Source organism: Stegodyphus dumicola, chromosome 10 (genome assembly GCF_044657685.1).
Source record: "Stegodyphus dumicola isolate Sdum_Otavi_A_Nest chromosome 10, ASM4465768v1".
In the NCBI taxonomy this organism is placed as follows: Eukaryota; Metazoa; Arthropoda; class Arachnida; order Araneae; family Eresidae; genus Stegodyphus; species Stegodyphus dumicola.
Genome location: NC_140777.1, coordinates 97594496 through 97609616, shown reverse-complemented (window position 1 = coordinate 97609616; position 15121 = coordinate 97594496). Strand labels below are relative to the sequence as shown.

Genomic DNA, 15121 nt, shown 5'->3' with positions numbered 1-15121 from the left:
CTCATTTGAAGCTGTGATTCTGAAGTGAATACCAAAGATTTAGTAAATCACATTTGCTTTAGTTGCTCTATGTACAAACATAGAGCTGGTTTCGAATGAAAAGTCATTCAATTTGCGAAAGAAAACGTAACTGTGCTGCAGCAAGGATGTGTGGTGCTAGTGAAAGCTCCATACATGAGTGGAAGAAAATTAAAATTGTAATAATTAATATGTCGAAGAATTAATATGCTCTGCATAACAGAGTAATGAAATGGATTATCATAGAAGAAAGTATTCAAACTGGGTCATGGAAAATGACCAGAATGGATTAATTGCAACAGGAAACAGCTTACATTTATTTGCCTTAAACTGGGGGGGGGATGCAAATGAAAGTGAAAAATTTAAAGATTTATGGAACAATATAAAGTTCTATAAGAGAAATAAAAGTTTCCCAAAGACTTCTAAAAGATTTGGATAACAAATTGATAAGTTTTCAGAAGTATGTTAATGACCTACGAAGGCAAAAATATTATTTAACTGTGACATATTGTAAACATGGAGGAAACTCCAGTAATGTGTGCTATGATAGGAAATAAAACAACTGTTTTGAAAGGAACCAAAAACAGATCACATAAAAATAACAGGTTATGGAAAACCTTACCTCACCGTAGTGCTTTCCTGCTTAATGGATGATACTAAGTTTAAACCCATTGTTATTTTTAAAAGAAAGAACAATACAAAAATGTGATTTCCAAATGGTAATCATTCATGTTCACAAGAAAGCACGGATGGCCAAAAATTATCTGAAACTAGACAACAAATGTCTGACAAATGCATCCGTTGCCATAAAGAATCCAAAAAGTCTTTTAGTTTGGGACTCATTTAGATCGCATCTAACCGATAATATGAAGAGATTGTTGAAAGAGTGTAACATAGATATGCCAATTATTCCAGACGAATTAATGCCATTACTTGAACTTTTAGATGTGTATCAATAAATCACTCAAAATTAAAAATGACAATGGTATATGTAGGTGTTCAAAGGTAAGAAAACATTTATAAAAGGTGGCCAAATGCTTCATGTCAGTCTAGAAAAAGTATGTGTAAGGATAACAAAAGCACTGAATGAATTAAACCAGACATAAATCAAAAGTCATTAAAAAAAGTAGTATACCAGTTTTGGTTAATTAAAAGTTGATAGTAATTTTATTGAGAACAAATCATACAAACCTCTAGAATCATATTTAATAGCAGGCAACAAAATTCAAGGAACTTTTCTAGATGAATATCTGCCATTTCTAATTCCTAAAAATTGAAAATAAATAAATAAAAAGAAATACTGTACCACTGAGAAATTACTTGTCTACCAATGCTAATCTAAGGTGATTGAATAAGTCACCTTAGATTAGCATTGATTTTAGATCAAATTATCATTTTTGAAGGAATTGAGACCTTCGGTTCTCCAAGAAGAAAGACTACAGCCAGATTGCCTCAAAATCACCTCGGTTTATTTAATATCTGCTTAACCTATAAGTTTGCTAGATTAGAAATGGTCAAAAATTGAAAAGATATCCCAAGTTTTTTTTTTTTTTTTTTTTTTCTCTCCTTAATTTATATTAGTGCATTTCTCTTCCAATTAAACTAAACTACCAAAAATAATTCTTGGATAATTCAAAATTAGCAGTTAAAACTATTGATAATTAAAAACACTAAATCACTTGGAGCCTTTTCATTTGAAACCTTTTATAGATCAATAAACTTTAAAATTCTGATTTTTAGGAAAACTATTTATTAGTCTGCATCAGATCCAAGATTCATACATTAGAGCTCACATAAGAAATTACCGGATGTTTCAAAATTAAGAATTGGGCAATTAATGCATTATTTTTATGTTCTAAAATAACTTACAATTTTATTTTCTAATTTTTTAAACTTGGTTGTAGTTTATTTTTTAATAAATTCTACCAATTTTATTATATACAGTCAAAAGTTGTTAATTCGGACACCCATAATTCGGAATGATCTATAATCCGGACCTCAAAACTAAAAACTTTCTGCGCATGCGCCGTGTTGACACATGCGCATAGGTGTTTACGCGTGCGCGTAAGACCTTTTACGACTGCGCATATGAGTGTGCGCAAGTGCAGAATACGTTTTCGCGTGCGCGTTTTATGTATAATGGGCGTATAAGCTGAAATTATCTAATTATCTATTTCAGTTAATGTTGATGATTGCGTTGTTCCTTGATTTTCGAATTGGATCCGGCTTATTATTTTTTGCAGACTGTAAGAGCAATTTTATAAAAGTAAGCTTAAACTTTCGATTATATCAAATAGAATTTCTGATATATATTTGTTAATATGTAAAGGATCTAAAGCGAAAGTATGTTTTGAAATCCGAAATCTGTTTATCAATTTCACGCTGCTCGGCAGGGGGGGGGGCATAATGAATTGGAAGTTGATCTGTCAGCACTATCCTTATCTTCAGCGCAGATGTTTTTATTTTATTTGGCTTATAATTCCTTACCAAATGTAGTATTTCATCTCGATATGCTCCGTCTTTGATATGATTTAAAACAAGTTCCTCGTCATTATAATTCGCTTTCGATAGCGAAGAAAGTGACAGAGGTTATTGAAAACGAAAAAATTTCGATTGACAAATTAGTCGGTGTTCTCGACATAGCAATTATAAGACTTGAACAGCGGAACTTTGTAACTGAACAAGAAATTATGTCTTTTTAATAGAATTAAAGAGAAAGTATTATCACATGAAATGAAGCAAAACTTAAACAACTTACATTGAAAGAAATGTTTAATAAAGAAAACAAATAAATATTAAGCTTTTTCTTTTTGCAAATTTTGATACCCTTTAGATCATAATTGTTCTTTATTTCATAAATTACGGTTTCATATCTTTAATTTTAGAATTACTGCATGCCATCTTACGAGATTTAAACTGATGATCCATAATCCGGAAAAATCGATAATCCGGAATCGCCGAAGTCCCGACGAGTCCGGATTAACGACTTTTGACTGTATTAGAATCTTGTCATAATTCTGTCATTCCCTTTTTCTTTATTAAGATGAGTATATATGTAACACTTCCAATGAATACTGTATGCATTCAAGATCTACCATACTTTAAAACTAAAGGACACCAAAGGAACAAATACCAGAGAAACATACCTTCCTACAAAGTCTTTCTTTTGGTGTTTTGCCAACCTGAAAAAGCAAATAATAAATTCTTCTGATTAAAAAATCCTGCTTGTTTAGAAAAATACATGACAAAAAACATTAGAATATACAATTTTAAACTATTTTAATTGTCTTCAAAAATGATGAATAAATTTGTTAGACTTTATTTAAACATAAGTACAAAATATTAAATTAATTATATTGCCCCAAATATAAGAAGGAGTTCCTCCCTTTTTTTTCTGTTTAATATCCTTCTGAAAATTGTAAACTGTCTTATGTAGCTTAACATTAAAAAACTAAATTATAATAAATTATCACGTATTTTTTATTTTATCATAAATTTTTTATATTTATAAACCAAAACTAAATACCTAACAGCTAAATAAAATGCTGATTGTCAGTCACCCCTGTAATTCTCCCTCCCTGTTGAGAACCCTGTTTTAACTTCTTAATGTGCCAATAATGATTGAGAAAATGGTCATTTTTAAACAAATTTGTTTACATATTACTTTAACTATACACAAAAGAGCATTAACACATTTCACAATATCAAACATAAATATATTTTTCTTAATGTTTTCTTAACTATATATACTCCTACTAAAAAAATAAGTAATGAAGGCAAAACACGGAATAAAAGAAAAACTATTTCATGGATATGAGTGAAATTGATCCAAGAGGTTGATGTTGCATTGCTGGACCACATAGCAAACAATAAAGCAAAGCCACACAAAACATATGTCTTATGACCATCACATTGCAAAAGAACAAATGGATCGGAAGAAAGTGCAATGGAAACATCATGCTAATAATGGCTACGATACCTTCTAGCTGAAATGCATGCTTGACAATGACAAGGCAAGCTGACAATGGTGGCATTGATCATTTATTGTGGAAGTATTGACAAGGCACAATGAATAAAGAAGTAAGTTTACACATGCATAAATGTACAACTGATATTCCTTCTTAAAACATCTTTCTGTAAATTTAGCAAAATTGTCAGTTGAATGTTGACTTGTGTTTGCTTTACTGTAATGTATTAATAATTCTTGTACTATCTTGACATAAAATTAGAACACTTAGGCAAAATCCTTGTACCAGTTTCCATGATACACCATGGTTGTCAAGCAATAGAAGTTGGCTTACGCCAGTTATGATAGTAAAAATCCCTGTATGTTTTGCCTTTCACAAATAGCATCTTAAACCCATATTGTTTTTAATGGCGGAATCTCTCTAGAAGCTGATGGTTGCTTCACAGTAAGTGTTTCAGCCTTACCGACTGCCCAAACTACTGATGTGATGATTTGACAAGTCATTACATATTACAATCAGAAACTGTTATTAATTACATGAGGGACATTAACAGCTTGGAATTAAGAGTCAGATAACTGGAAGCTACAGGTGTTGTCTTTCATGGCAAGGTTTTCAGAGGTATATATATCAGGATAATATTCAACAACATAAAATACGAGTTTCTGGGAAATGCCAGTGCAGAAAGTTCTCTCTGGAATTTCTGGAGAAGGGTGATAAGTTTCCTAGGCCTGCCCAATTATCAGATTCAACAGCAATCAAATACTTAGCAGACTAACTAAATTGCAACTTTCAGTAGCCCACAAATATTCAGGATAAATAGTTTCAATTGGAACATCTGTCATCAAACAACCTAAACAGGCCACCAAACAAATTTACATATTAATATAAATACCACACAAATTTGCATGCCCCCACACTCAACCGTACTCATCTTGAATCCAAATTGTAGGAAATAAACAAGGTATTGCAGCTAGGGTTTTGAACTGGGGAGATTTTATAGTTGCAGGGTGGAAAGCATTCAGCCTTTATTCAGCTGTCAAGTATTTAGTTTTAGTTTATGAATGTAAAAAATTATTTTTATTACAGTTTTGGTATTTACCAACTAGTTTAATTTATAAGACAATGAATTAATAAATAAATAATTTATGAAATATGTAAGAAAATAATCTAAATCTAAATAAATGTATGTACAGTACAATGTCTCAAATCTTGAACTGTCAGGACTTCTGCACTTGTCTAGTAAAATAACATGCAGACATGGCAACATTAGAGCTTCATTCATTGTTTAGAACAGATATAAAAGTGCTACTCTGCTCACGACTGCTCAAGAGCCAAAAGTATGATTCTAGCCAACATCAACACATCAATCAAGTTATTGTCATTGACAACAGTGCCACTCATTAGCCAATATATGTTTGAAAGTGGCATGCTAGAAATCTCAGTTAGTTGATGGAAAATTGCATTTAAGGTGAACTTGCTTCTTTTATTGAGTATTAGATTTATTTCTAGACTTGCATGAGGGGCAGAAATTTGCCTTGTTATTTTAATTTTATTTATATATTTATTTACTTACTAGACTGGTGCTCCAGAATCCAGCCTTCACACTGTATGTATTTTTCAAGTTTTGAGAAGAGAGGGATTGTTCTTCTAGCAATGGTGAAAGAGGTAAAAAAAAAAAAAAAAAAAAAAGGTTGAGAAGCACTATATTACAGTCTTCTTGAATTATAATTTTCTCCAATAAATTTTTTATCTTTGGTTCTAAGTTGCAATGATTTACATGCATCAGCAGAACTCTTGTACATATATAATTTCATGATTTAATTCCAACAACTCTCTTATTTTTTGACAGTGTGTATGCATATGTATGTCAATGAGTATTGTAACGGCAAGAATTACAGCAATCAAAATTTTCAAATTTAATGAAAAGTATTATTTCTGTATTTGAAATGTAATGCAATTTTAAATTTATGTATTTGAAAATAATGCAGACTTTAGATCTCTTTCAAAATATCATTCCTATTTCAATTTATTACTTTTATTCCTTATTAGTATTTATTTCTGATATTACAGAAACTAAATACAGGGATGAGCTTCCTCCTTTGAACTTATCCTTATTACATTGTAATAAAGTATTTGTTGCAATATATTTTTCTAGTGATAAATATTTCATTAAAATAATGATAGAAATAAGTCATACATAAAAAATTATGTATAACTAGAAGAAATATTTTCCCCTTTAAAATACAGCAATCATTTTGAATATTAAATAATATAATAATTTATAATATAATGTTTATAGTACATTTAAAATTTAATTTTAAAAGACGTTAAATGCAAACTAATTAGTTTGAACTAATTACTTTTGATAATTAGCACTTACTAATTAGTTTTAACATGACTCTTAAAATTATATTTTACTTTTATCAGAATGAGAAAAGTGCACAATAACAGATTTCTATACTATTACATTTGTTGTTAAATTCCAATACACAAGTTGAAGAAATAATACATGATAAAATTTATTAGTTACATTTTCATTACACTGCTTTGAAGTACATAACAATTACTCACTTTCTCCATAAGCAAAGATAAAGCTTCAAATGTTTTTACAATACATGTTTTCCACATCATTGTTGCAAAACCTGCATATATATAAAAAAAAAAAAAAAAATTATCACTATGACATGTAGGATAATCAATCAATACAAAAGAGATTAGATTGTTAAAAGGGATTATATTGTTGTAAAGAGAGATCACCAAAGAGATGCAGAACTTGAAATATGAATTATATTCCCTCCCATCAGATATCAGTAACAAACAGATGACATTTTCATCGCATGTATTTTGTTTTATTTTCATTAAATCTCAGGCCCATTCTGAGATCCTCCTTCTCTAGAGATATAAAAGCCCATTTTAGTGCTGCTGGTGCTCTAGCAATGATGATAATGTCATCAGTAATAGCTAATAACTGTACTAGTTTATTACAAATATTTCCTCTGGTATTAATGTTTGAATCTCTTTTTTTTCTAGTGTCAGACTGAAGAGAAGGCATGCCAACGCATCAAACACCATTTCTAATTTCAATTGGCTTTGACAGTTCATTCTGTATTTTTACCGTGATTTTAGTTTCATCTAGTATCAGGGTAATTAGCTTTAATAGTTTTTCAGGTATTTTAAACTCCCTTACGGCTGCAATGATAGCTTCTCTATTAATACTATCACAAGCAGTTTTGAAATCAATAAATATGTGGAGAGTATTAATTCCAAATTCTTTTCTATAATCTGTCAAATGTTGAATATTTGCTCTATGGTAGAACTTTCTAAATCCACTTTGACAATCTACAACTGTTTTTTCTATATGCATAGAATCTATTGAATAGAATGTTTGAGAATACCTTATAACTTGTACAAAGTGAGTTGATTTCTCTATAATTAGACATTCAAGAATATCCCCTTTCTTGTGTATTACAAGTTACACTCAATTTCCATTCCTCAAGTATAATTTCCTGATCCCATATTGCCTATATTAAACCATATAATTTTTTAAAACTTCTATTCCCCCTCACTTCAACTTCACTCAACTTCTACTTCAGTAACTCAGTAGGAATAGCATCAGGACCAGCTGCTTTATTATCTTTTAGCTTGATTAAACCCTTCAACAACTTCTTCTAATGATGGTCGAGCAACCTCATCTTCACTGTAGATTAGTGAGCATTCTGTGAGAACCTCATACTCTCCATTATCACAACTCAGCAAGCCACTGAAATATTCACCCCATCTCTTCAGCACCTCCATTTTATCTTTCAAAATAATTCCCTCCTTATTATTATATGAGGAGGTTCTTTGTTTGAATTCTTTATTTCTCGAAAGAAAGCTCTGCTTTTATTGGATCCCCTCAAATGTTCAACATTTTAAAAAAGATCTTCGAAGAAATTACTCTTTTCCATCTCCTGAATCCTTTCCCCCCTCTCTCCTAGTATCTTTATATGCAATCATAGCATTCCTTGAATGCCTCTATGCTTTTTTTTTTTTTTTTTTTTTTTTTTTTAAGCCAAAAAACATTCATTATCAAATCAATCCTTCCTTTTCATTCTCTTAACCTTTTCCACAACTTGAGTATTTGTTTCGATGATAACATCCCTTAGTTTATTCCATTTAGAGGTAATACTTTCTTCATCCTACGAAGCATTAACCTCCTTATTTTCTATCTTTTTCTGGAATTTTAACTTTGTCATCTCCCATTTGAGCTGATTACAATCTTATAGTGACTTCTAATGCAATAAGTTTTAAAACTTTTAGAAATATGTTAAATATTAAAGGAATGCTCAACAATGAAAAATTTTATAACATTAACTTGCATGATTTTTTCTGAAGAGATAAAACGATGATATAAATCAGTAGAATGACTCCGTTAAACATTCATTTATATTCAATTGAATTTCACATAAATATGTATGATACTGATCCATAATAATAAAATCTAATTTATAAAAATTAAAATAGTGTTCCTTTTATCTTAAACAACAAATAAAAGTCAAAGCTAGGAAGATAGCTGCAACCAAATTCAATATATGATAATGAAAATATCAAGATTATTATATGTTAATTTTATATTGCAGTAACAGAGGGGAGGAAAATGTTCACATGTAAAAGCAACAGGTAAAATAAATTTCAAATTTAGTGTATCACAAATGAAAGCATTGCTATATTTCTTAGCTCTACAAAGGACAGGGAAAAAAGAAAGGAATAGAACTTTCAGCTACACTAAATAATAAATATCAGTTCAAGAAAGAAAAAAAAAATTAATAACTTTCCAAATACACAGGAATTTATTTTACATGCCCTAAAATATATGTAGATTATACAATAAATACATATGTCAAGCTTAAATTTTTGGATTTACATATTTATTTTTAAAAAAATTCTTTACAATTGGAAGTTTAAAATGTCAGTTACTTAATAATTACAATAATAAAAATTTAGATTTCAAATTAGACACTTGCAGCCTCAGTAAAACATGAAAACTGTATCACTTAGCTATGGATGCTTTTAAAGTTTGTTGGCCTAAATTGTGTTATATCTGCTTTAAAAAAATTAACAGTAAAAGCATTATTTCAACGCATGCAAATTATTACCATAAGATATAAGTCAGAATTTCAAGACTGGTTATTTGAAAAGTAAATAAAAAAACACTAAAGTAATAAATAACTAAATTTTACTGGATCAATTTAGAAAGTTCTGGAGTTTTTTTTATGACAGATACAAATGAAGCAGTACAAAAAGCATAAACAAATTTCACTGAAGCACATAAGCACTATTTTGTTCTGTGACTTTTTGTCATCTCTCTGGCAGCTGGAAAGTTCATTTTTTCTTAAAAAAGTTATTTGTTTTTTATTTGTAAAGAAGTATCAAGGTGCTGTTTGACACTCTTCAAAGAAGGGAACCCTAAGGCATTCATAGAATTTTGAAGTGGTCTGAAGAGATGAATATCTAACACGGAAAAGTCTAATGAATACGAGAGGTGACATAAAACATTTCAACTATATTGAGTAAATTTTTGTCTGACATCTATCTAAATATGGTATCCTGCATTATGTTGGATGAGAGCATCTTGAAAGTTGGCTAAAATCTGAGCACTTTGCTTTAATTGCTGCTGTTAAATAAGTATGAAGAGTATTTTTCAAAATTTATTGCTTAATTTGGCATCTAATTATTCCTTTACAGCATGGGTGTCTAAAGCGTGGCCCAAAAGTCTTTAAAATGCGGCCCAAATGCAAATTATGAAAGTATTTAAATTTGCACATTTTTATCCAAAAAAAAAAAAAATGAATGTTTGAATTTGATTCATATATAATTGATTCGTTGGCACTTACTTTAAAATAAAAATTTAAATAAAAACATCTTAGTATGTCACGATGATTTACCTGCACAGTGACATTCAACTGAAAGAAAAATTTGAAAATGTTTCTTTACTGGAGTTTTATACAGGTTACCTACACTATGATAAATATCCTAATTTTCACAATCCTGCTTTATTAATGTCTTCAGTTTTTGACAGTACCTTTATTTATGAACAATTATTTTCAAGAATAAAGAAAGCATACAAAAAACAAAAATAGGACAAAGATCACTGAAAAACATTTTGAAAATGCACAAGAATTGCAACTTTGTCTATTGAACCCGATATCGATTTGCTTGTTCAGCAAATTCATCCATCTCATTAATTTGAATTTTTCCATCTTTATGAAATCCAAACTAAATAAAACGAAACTTTTACAAATTAATAATAAATATGTATCTATACATATCTAATTCAAATTAAAAAAATTAATAATAAAAAGAAAATAAAACAACAATGAGCTAATTTTTATTTCAATTTGTTAAAAAATATTGTATGTTCGCCCATGCAAATTTTTTTTCTTTGAAATGCGGCCCCCCAAATTTTTTTTACCTTGCTATGTGGCCCTCAAACAGTCATAGTTTAGACACCCATGCTTTACAGTCTCACCATACAGAAAGCATTACTTTTTTGGGATGTAACCCATTCTCAGTGGTACTAAAAGAAATTCCCCTGGCTTACACCATGAGCTTTGTAACATTATTGTATACTATCTACTTCTCATCTCTGGTAATGAGCAATTTAAAGGAAGAGCTTCTTTATTTTTTTAGCAAAGAATTGCATGCAAGCATATTCTGCTCCGTCATAATATGGGGTGCCCACACATCATAGCAGCTTACAAACCAAATCTTCAAATGACCATGCACTGTACTTTCTAGAATACTCAAACTGCCTGATAAATGAAGTGTATTTGAAATGCTGTAGAACTTTCCAGATGACCCAATATTATATATATGAATTTAAACAAACAAATACACACTTGGAACCTTTTGCTAGAGAATATTCAAGGTATAATTTATGATGGTGTTTTCACTTTTAGCGTTCCTTTTCCCTTTTTCTCTTTATGTGACTGATTAAGAATAAATACACAAAATGAAAAAAAAAAAAAAAAATAAGCAAGTGGACTATAATATCACTTATTTATTTTACATAACACTTTGAAATTGAAGAAATGCCATCCACGTGACATCATTCAAAGCATTGTAGCAATAATAATAATAATAATAAAACACATAAATCACATAATTTGAATGTTCGTTACCATAACAACCACAACTGAATCATCAGGCAGTAGCGCCATCTATTGTTGCAAAGACACACTATTAATTTGTTTGGTAACCAAAAAAAAATACTAAACACAGCCCCCCGCCTTGAAACATTCTAAGAGTATAAAAAAAAAAAAAAAGAAAGAAAGAAAGAAAGAAAGAAGGGAAGACAAGTAGTTACAGCATACATAATAACATTAACAAAAATTAATTGAAAATATAACTAAAATTAAAGTTCAATAGTTCATAGTTCATATTAGTCAATGATTGGGGATAAGACACAATTTAGTAACAGCTCGTTTGAAATCACCAGTGGCTGTATGGATTGTAGCCACTTGAACTTTCTTGTCGCTGCTTGGATGAATTAAGGCAATTCTTCCAATTTTCCATTGGTTTGATCATTTTTGATCAGAACTAAGTCACCACATTTTAGATTTGAAGGGTTGTTAAATTTTCTGCACACCATCGTTTCCAAAAATGTTGCACAGTCTGTTGAACTAGAGACCAGCATTTAGAAGATTTCACATCAATCAAGTCAGATTCAGGAATGGCAAGCAAAGGGCCTCCAATCAGAAAATGACCTGGAGTTAATGCACTAAAGTTGTTTGGATCACTAGAAATTGCACATAAAGCACGAGAATTCATAGACACTTCCACTTGTGTAAGCACTGTTAAAAATTCCTCGTAAGTTAGAAGTGTGAATCCTAATACTTGCTTAAGATGAAATTTCATGGATTTCACATTAGATTCCCACAAGCCACCGAAGTGAGGAGATGTCGGAGGATTAAATAACCAAGTTATACCTTCTGAGGTAATGTAGTGAGTTACATACTTCACTGCTTTTCTCAATGTGAGCTGCATTTTTATAAATCTCTTTCAGTTCCTTAGTAGCACCTTTGAAGTTCCTTAGTAGCACCTTTTCCTTAGTAGCACAGTCACTCGAAATTTCAGATGGTTTGCCTCGTTGGGTGATAAATCTTTTTAGAGCTGCTAAAGACGTTGAAGTTGATAGATCACTGACTAACTCCAAGTGTACAGCTCTTGTTGAGAAACACACAAAAATGGATACGTAACACTTGAAAGTTTTAGCTCTTTTCCCAAATTGGGACTTAACTAAATATGGACCAGCATAATCAACACTAGTGACTGCAAAAGGTCTTGATGGTTGAACTCTGGGCGAGGGTAAATCACCCATTATCAGGGTCATAGTCTTGCCTAGATTTCTAATACAAGGAATACATCTGTGAATTATCTTCCTCACTATACTTCTCACCAAAAGAATCCAAAACTGCATTCGCAAAGTGCTTGTTAATAACTCTTGACTAGCCTGCAAATAAGTGACATGGTAATGAGTTACGATGTGATTAGTGACATGTCCTTCCTTTGGAAGCAAAATAGGATGTTTGCTATTTTCAGGAATGTTTGCATTTTTTAAGCAACCACCTACTCGAATGATGCCTTCTTCATTAAGGAAGGGAGTTAATTGTATTACTCGACTGCTCACACTTTTTAATTTTATTGATGTTTTTAAACAAGAGAGCTCCTGAGAAAAATAAAATACTTGGATGTTTTTAATCACTTTTTTTGTAGCTAATCAAAGCTCACTAGGTTGTCAGAAAACCTCTCAATTGATTTTCGGAGGACTTTGGACAGTTGCAAATGAATCTTAGGCATAAAGCCAACTATACGATGTAATTTTGTCCAAGATGAATACTGTTCAAAAATGTCATTTTCCTTTACTGTACAAGATACTTAAATGCACGCTTTTCTCTTTTCTCTACGAACTCCTTCATAATCTACATCAGCACAAAGATGATCATTGTCAGGTCATGTTTTGAAATCTTGTAAATATAACCAAGTAGGTCCTATGAACCATCGCTCACAATTCAGAAATTCGGCTGGAAACATTCCTCTTGTCCCTGAATCAGCTGGGTTCAGCTTTCCATTGACATGGTTCCACCTTACATTAGGAATTGAGTTCTGTATTTTAGCAACAAGATTTGCAACAAAGGGAACCCAACGGTATGGTTCTGTAAAAATCCAGGACAGTACAACAGTTGACTCTGTCCCAGGCCAAAACATTACATATAGGAAATTATAAATTTCTAATACTGATTTAAGTAAATTCACTAACAAAACTGCAGCTCATAACTCTAATCATGGTAGTGATTCCATGTTCAGAGGGTTAACACTCATTTTTGATGTTAAGAGTGTGACTTTGATGTCCAAATTACATGACACTGAACGCAAATAAATTGCTGCATAGTAGCCTTTCTCAGAGGCATCACAAAAAGCACATATATCAATATAGTTTACATCAGGAATCAAAACAAATCTCGGTATTTTTAATTGTTGAATAAGATGTAAATCATTTTGGAAACTCTTCCATTTGTTAGCAATCTCACCACTAACAGGTTCATCCCACGATAAATGGAGTTTCTACCAGGGGCGTAGCTAGAGTTTCCATCCCCTGGGAAAACTGAAGAATTTGCGCTCCTTTATATGTGCCAAGAATGAAAAATTAAAAAATTTCGTAGCATCATTTTGCATCCCTTTGATGCTGTGCCCGAGGACAGATGTCCTTCCTTGCCCCACCCTAGCTAAGCCATTGGTTTCCACATGTCTTGTATCAAGATTTCGACATAAATAATACAAGGAGCAAGCCAACCCAATGGGTCAAATATTTATGTTAGAACAGAAAGGATACCTCTTTTAGTGTATTTAAACTTTTCTCCAGAAATGGACACGGAAAAGTTGAAGTAGTCTTCATGGGGGTTCCAATTAATTTCTAAAACTTTGATTGAGCTATCGTCTTTAATTTTCATAGCCTCAGAATCCTTTCTCAACTCCTTGAGTATATTCTCTAATACTGACAAGTCACTGGATGACCATTTACACAGAAGAAATCATCCACGTTTCAACATTCGCAAGAGTTGATTTACTAGATTTTTGCATGCTTCAGTGTTTCGAGCACCTACTAAATAATCATCTACAAAAAAGTTTTGAAGTACAGCCTTCGAAGCTAAAGGATAGTTATTCTGCTCATCGTAGGCAAGTTGATATAAAGCACAAGTAGCCAAATATGGGGCCAGGGCAGTGCCATATGTGACAGCATTAAGTCGAAATTCTTGAACAGGATCAGTTGGATTGAACCGCCAAATATTCTTTGAAAGTTTCTATCCTCTTCATTAACTAGAATTTGTCTAAACATTTTCATGATTAAGACACAATAACACGCCGAATAAATACTAATTCAGAAGACAAACAACAAAAACCAGCGTTATATTTACAAAATTTTCCCATGACTAGTTTCGATGGTTTTACTGAACCACCATCCTCAGCTGCAAAACCACAAATGAACAAGATAGGGAAAAATGATTAGATAAGATAAGAAAGCCTGGACAATAATAAGCAAGTGGCGCCATCTGTTGGTGAAACCAGAACTAAAACATAATTTCTTTAAAGGCCGAAGGCAAATTTGGATTGGAATTAGGATCGTTAACTAGAACAGAAAGATTTTTATGAATGTGAAATGCCTCTAGATTTTTATGAATGTGAAATCCAGTTCTCCAATGGAAGATGTTTTTTGAATAATTCTGGCAGCAGAAAAATTGAAAGTGTGATTTTCGGACCAACAATGTTGCGCAACAGAAGACTTCTGTGTTTCCTTTCTTCTAACATATGCCTCATGTTCCTTGATGCGAAATTTTAAGGCTCTCTTAGTTTGGCCAATGTAAATTAAACCACACTGGCAAGGAATCCTATAAATACCCCAGGAATTCATATCCGGAATGGGGTCCTTAAGTATGGAACTCGGAATTTTATTGATGGGAGAATAAACAACCCAAAAGTTAAATTTCTGCAAAATATGTGCAACTTTATAGCTAATTGATGGAAAGAAGGGAATGACAACATAATTTTTATAAATTAATCAAAAATAGTAATAATCTAAAATAGAACCAAAATTTATG

The 15121-nt window shown here is 31.4% G+C and overlaps 1 protein-coding gene across 2 annotated transcripts in view; it reads right to left on the bottom strand.

Moving 5' to 3' along the window:
- Positions 1 to 15121, bottom strand: part of Rab3-GAP (Rab3 GTPase activating protein) — a 244686-nt gene that overhangs the window by 36909 nt on the left and 192656 nt on the right. For both annotated transcript variants that reach the window (XM_085825301.1, XM_085825302.1), the window contains 3 exons: positions 6558 to 6628; positions 3165 to 3200; positions 1210 to 1284 (listed from right to left, as the gene is read on the bottom strand). In XM_085825301.1, coding sequence (XP_085681427.1) covers positions 1210 to 1284; positions 3165 to 3200; positions 6558 to 6628 — 182 coding nt within the window. The remainder of the gene's footprint in view (positions 1 to 1209; positions 1285 to 3164; positions 3201 to 6557; positions 6629 to 15121) is intronic.